Consider the following 5756-nt stretch of genomic DNA (forward strand, 5'->3'; position numbering starts at 1 on the left):
GCAAGGCCACGCGGTACTACCGTGGGCGACCACGGTACTACCGCGGCACCAGCGGGGGCTAGAGCAAGCCCGACAGAGTGCAGTACTACCCGCTAGCGCGGTACTACCGCTCCCCCTTGCGGTACTACCGCAAGGCAGGAAAGCCCTAGCCTGGGAAGGGCGTGGAAGAATAAAACTACGTCCGTGCCTACTTTCGCTGGAAAATAGTCGATGCAAAAATCCGACACGGTACTACCGCAAGGGAGCGGTAGTACAACATGGCAGCTGGACTAGGCCGCGCGCGGTACTACCGCACCCGAAGCGCGGTACTACCGCGGAGGAGCGGATGTAAAAAATTACATCCGCCCCTACTACCGCAAAGCAGCGGTACTTGGCTTGGGAGCCGCAGTACTACAGCTCCAGAAGAGCGGTACTACTGTGGGCTCCTGCGGTACTACCGCGCCTTGGCACGGTACTACCGCAGGTGCCTGCGGTACTACCGCTCCGAGGAGCAGTACTACCGCAAGCACAGCAACAGCAGGCAAGACAATTGCAACGAGGATAAACGGGGGATGCTCCAAAGTGCAAGGGAAAGGTGGAGACAAGGAAGGGAACGTGTACTGATGATTCCACCCAAACCTTTCCGACGCGGACCCCCTTTTAATAGTACAGCTTTCCTATGACTCAAATTCACCAAAAAGAAACGTAGAGAAACGCCGTCTTCAATAGTTTTCGAGGGCCACCAAACCGTCTTGTGCCTAGTGATGAAATGTCTGAGAAACTCAAGGCACACGATTAGTCCGCAAAAGCATTGTCATCAATCACCAAAACACCTTAGGGATAAATATACCCTTACAGGCGCGAGCGAGCGCGGGCGGCACAGGGTGTCGGCGAGCATGGGGGCGAGCGCTGGGCGGGCGCGGATGGCCGGCAAGCACAGGCGTGAGCGCATGGTGACGAGCACGGAAAGAAGAAGACGACTCAGTCGCTGCTATACGTAGACGTAGACAGTTGATTTCGTACGGATCCAACACTCGGCAGCCGAACGGCCGAAACTTGGGCCGGCGCGCCGTCGCCTAGCGTTGGCCTATATATATATATATATATATATAGGCATGAGGCTCAAGTAATAAAGTACGATTCCACCAATATATCTCTATCCATTCTAACACAAAATACCACTCCCATCCGGTCTTTTACTTTAGAATAAAAAAAAATCCTACATATACGGATAGGCTCGAACACTGGCGCGGCGTGCCCCCGCGTGTTCTGCGTGCTAGTTTGTACAGTATATACAGTTGCGGCAGGTAGGACAGTACGGGTCTTAGTTGTTTATCAGTTGTTACGTCTGGTCGAGCACGGCAGCCCGTCAGAAATTCTAACGGGCAGCCGGACAAACCATGGAGGCGCAACTGCTGTCTCGGCTCCTCATCCTCCTCCTCTGCTTCATCATCGTCATCTTCTCCGGCGAGGCGGCCCCGACGACCCTGGTCACCAGCCTCCCAGGCTTTGACGGCGCCCTGCCGTTCCGTCTTGAGACCGGGTACCGACCCACCGTGCCTTCTCGAAATTGCATTCAATCTGTTCACCTGCAGGCTGCAGCCAGTACGACTTCCAACTCTTTATCATACCACCGCTATCAAGTATCAACGATCATATATCGGCAGGTACGTGACTGTGGACGATGAGCACGGCTCAGAGCTCTTCTACTACTTCATCGAGTCGGAGGGTGACCCACGGCGTGACCCTGTCCTCCTCTGGCTCACCGGCGGCGACCGCTGCAGCGTGCTCAGCGCACTGCTCTTCGAGATGGGCCCGCTGAGGTTCGTGATCGAGCCCTACGACAGCGCCGCCGGGACCGTGCCGCGGCTGCACTACCACCCCTACTCCTGGACCAAGGCCGCCAGCGTCCTCTTCGTCGACTCGCCCGTCGGCGCCGGCTTCTCCTTCTCCCGGGACCCCAGAGGGTACGACGTCGGAGAGGTCTCTTCTTCGCTGCAGCTCAAAATGTTCCTCACCAAGGTGCGTAGTAGTTCAAACTGAAGCTGCTTAATTGCTAGTGTTCATTTGCAACGTACGGCTATCCGGTAAACTTCTGATTGATTAACTGGATAATCAGTTACTAATTTTGTCTTCATCATCAACATGATCTTCTGATGAAAACATTTCTTCATCTTTGGATCAGTGGTTCACTCAGCATCCCGATTTCCTCTCAAATCATTTCTATGTCGGGGGAGACTCGTACGCCGGAAAGTACGCACCAATCGTCACGCAGAAGATCTCAGAAGGTGCTACATTATTACTACCATATATAACTCGTTGAATTTTCTAAAATGCGCATGCCTTTTTTTAGATATTGAAGCGGGAGTGAAGCCGACAATTAATCTCAAGGTAAGTACTCTAAAATTCATTCACACACTATAAACATATATTACAACTATGGTGGGTAACGCGTGATGAATTCCCCTCCCGCGACGCTCCCGTGGGCGTCCGGGAGGCAACCCTAGCGCCGCCGCCGCCACCCCCTCCCTCTCTCCCTCCTCCCTCGCCGCCGCCAGGGGGCACGAGCGGGCGAAGCTCGGTCGTCGCCGGCGGCTGCGGGGCCCTTTCGTCTCCTTGCGCTGGAGGTGCGGCGCGGGCCGGATCTCGCCGACTGGGATGTTGCGCTCAATGCCGGGCATAGCGGTGCGGCGGCGCTCCGGAGTGGGCCAGCGACTACGGCATGGCGTCGGGCGACGGGCGGCATGGTGGTGGTGCAGGTCGGCGGGTGGGGGCGGCGGCGGCTGCCTCGCAGCAGCGCCTCGGCGCCATGTCTGGCACTGTGGGTCGCGGGAGACCGGGTCGCGGGCGGCCCCTCTCGCCGTGGATCTCTGGTGGAGGGGCGACGCGGTAGCAGTGGAGGTGGGCGGCCCCGTCCAGCCAGGCCCTTGCGGCTGGACGATGGCACTCGGCGCAGGATGGCCTCCCTGGTGACCTCTCATGGCTGCGGCCTCGGCTCTTCCGTGCTCCCTCCTCCTCGGCAGCAGGCGTAGGCCGGCACTCTCCTGCGGATCTGGGCATTCGACTTCGGGGGCGAGACAGTGTGTCTCGGGGCGGGCGGGGGGAGCTAGTAGGAGGGACGGGTGCGCCGTTGCATGCCTCGTCGCCGGCACAGCGGTGCCGGTCTTGGCCATAGGCCGCTCCTCCTCCTCCCCCTTCCCCGGCCGACTGGGCACGGTTCCTCTTGAGGCAGTGGTCGCCGGTGGTGCTGAGGTGGTTGGGCTCGTGGATCTTGTCCAAGGCGTGACCTTTGGGGCTTCTCGAGGTGGTCCGGTGGCGGGGCGTCAGCCCTGGTAGTGGGAGTCGCGTTGGTCGTAGGCGGACTGCGCGACTCGGATGCGGGCGAGCAACCATGGACGCTTGGGTGGCATGGCTGCAGGTGGTTGGCGGACCGGGGATGTGGCGGAAGGGTGGAGCACGGGTCACGGTGGCTGCATCCGCGGACGTCGTGTTCCTCCTTGCAGGCTCCATCGTGGTGCTCCCACTCCTCCCGTCTAGCTCCGGGTGAAAACCTGATCTTCGGATCGAACGATGGCGACGATCCGTGGTCGTGCCCTTCTTGGAGGCATCGTCTTGGAGCCCTCGGTCCGGCGTTGTCCATTGCACTTCTTCCCGGATGATGTCTCATCTTGATGGTGGTATTCGTCGGCTACAAGCGGTTCTTTTTGCTCATTTTGTTGATACTTGGTAGTCGTTGAGGTTGTGTGTCGGTGTCTGGCATTCTTGTACCTTGCATTGGGTTGTGTGTGGCGTGCGTTTGTATCGGTTGCTTGGATTAAGTGTTGGTGCTTTATATATAAAGTGGGCGAAACCCTTTTTTATTATTACAACTATGGTACTGATGTTAAATGCCAAAAATCACAATTATATTAGTCTGACCACAGTTTCTCTTCTAATGAAAAAATGTTCAGGGCTATCTGGTAGGCAACCCGTTTACGGGTGAGGCCATTGATATGGATTCTAGAGTGCCATATCTTCATGGAGTGGGAGTCATTTCCGATCAGTTATATGAGGTGATTAGTTACACAAGCTCCCAACATCAATGCGTTGACCTGCATTCAGTTAACTACTAATACAAATCTTAGGTTCCCTCATATGAGGTTAATTAGTTGTTAATTCAGTTTCCATGTGCTTGCATGTGATCAATCGATCTGACATAAGACAATAACGGAGCACTGCCATGGGGAATGTTATGACAACCCCAAGAATGTGATCTGCGCTCAAGCTATGGACAGGTTTAAGGCGGTATGAACCTTCCATCATATGTCCTTCTAATTTAAAGACTATGCGTACATACGACTTCCATCCTAATATATCAAAGCTGTCCATGTGCATGTGGTTGGCTGTTATATATATATATATATAGGACGGCAGTTTGGGACACCTAGGTGCCCAGGCTCCTTGCCTTTTCACCGTTCGATTGCATTTAGATGTGTGCTATTGCAACGGATATGTGTATTAATGCATTAATCGCTAATTGGATACCATAAATAAGGCTCATGCACACCATGCATGGGAACAATTGAAAAAGGAAAGAGAATAACATGCATGGCGACGTTGCATATTTGAAGTCATTAATAGAAATAGGAGAGAGAAATCAGAAATAAATGCCTCATGATTTGTATACATTTATGTTCTTAGGTATATGGAAATAAAAATTTTCGTGCGTGTATTAATAGGAGGTATATGGTACCGTTATGTGGGACGTATTTTTTCAATATTATCTAACTTAAACAAAATGGTAGTGATGTGTTTAAGGAGAATAATTCATAGTAAACATATTAGACCAAATATCTCATGCATATCCATAAATTTCACATACCCACGGTTGTCTCGTGGTTGAAACATTTCCGCTTTTATTATCAGATACCTATTAGAAAACTATCGTATAAAAAATGCAATGCATTTTATTGTCACTTTATAAAAGCATTCCAAGGAATCGAATACCCACAAATATTTTAAAATATTGTGGGTATGTCCTGTCCAATGCATTTTACATTATAAAAGTAAATAAGTGTGACATATTTAAAATATATAAAGAACAGTTGCCATATTTACAAAATATAAAAAATGATATAACAAGAAAACTAGCAAAACTATCGACATGCCTAGAAATTATTAAACAACACAATAAATAAATAATGATATGACCATCAGTTTTTTATACACAGTAGAGAGTATGTGATACGTACGATGAATATATCATACAAAAATGGCTATCTAGTAATTAGGATATAACGTCCATTTTTTTTGTGGGAATAGAATATAACGTCCATACAAAAACTTGCTACTCAATGTAAATATTTTAAGAATTGAAGGTATCATATACCCACAGATGTAGGTTTTTTTTTCATCAAGCCCAACATCATGTATATCTCCATCTGTTCTTCATAGATAGTGGAGAGTATGTCACGCCTACGTATATCCTTTGAGCCCAACGTACCATGTATCTCCATCAGTTCTCCATATACCCTTTGATTTTGTATATTTCTTTGGTATATCATTTCCATCTACCGTACCTTGGTTATATCAAGCATGTCGTCTCTATTAAGGTATATATTTTTATTTTGGACAGAATCAAAGGACGATCATGCATGCAAGGGAAGTTAAGGATGGATGTATTGTTTGGAAACAAATGCATGCGTGCTAGTATCACATATGGAAAATCTTGCATGCAAAATTTAATGAGTTTGAATCCGCGAGGCATTAATGAAAAACCAGCTAGGTGCCCAGGCACC

At 50.4% G+C, this 5756-nt stretch overlaps 1 protein-coding gene across 2 annotated transcripts in view; it reads left to right on the forward strand.

Moving 5' to 3' along the window:
* The first annotated feature begins 1149 nt into the window (after nt 1–1149).
* LOC123187119 (serine carboxypeptidase-like 11) overlaps nt 1150–5756 on the forward strand; it is a 9148-nt gene continuing 4541 nt past the window's right edge. The window contains exons 1-6 of one of the 2 annotated variants that reach the window (XM_044598901.1): nt 1150–1522; nt 1647–2001; nt 2165–2267; nt 2333–2370; nt 3930–4031; nt 4180–4263. In XM_044598901.1, coding sequence (XP_044454836.1) covers nt 1380–1522; nt 1647–2001; nt 2165–2267; nt 2333–2370; nt 3930–4031; nt 4180–4263 — 825 coding nt within the window. In that variant the 5' untranslated portion in view covers nt 1150–1379. The remainder of the gene's footprint in view (nt 1523–1646; nt 2002–2164; nt 2268–2332; nt 2371–3929; nt 4032–4179; nt 4264–5756) is intronic. The other variant, XM_044598900.1, reaches the window with a different exon arrangement.

This window comes from Triticum aestivum, chromosome 2A (genome assembly GCF_018294505.1).
Source record: "Triticum aestivum cultivar Chinese Spring chromosome 2A, IWGSC CS RefSeq v2.1, whole genome shotgun sequence".
In the NCBI taxonomy this organism is placed as follows: Eukaryota; Viridiplantae; Streptophyta; class Magnoliopsida; order Poales; family Poaceae; genus Triticum; species Triticum aestivum.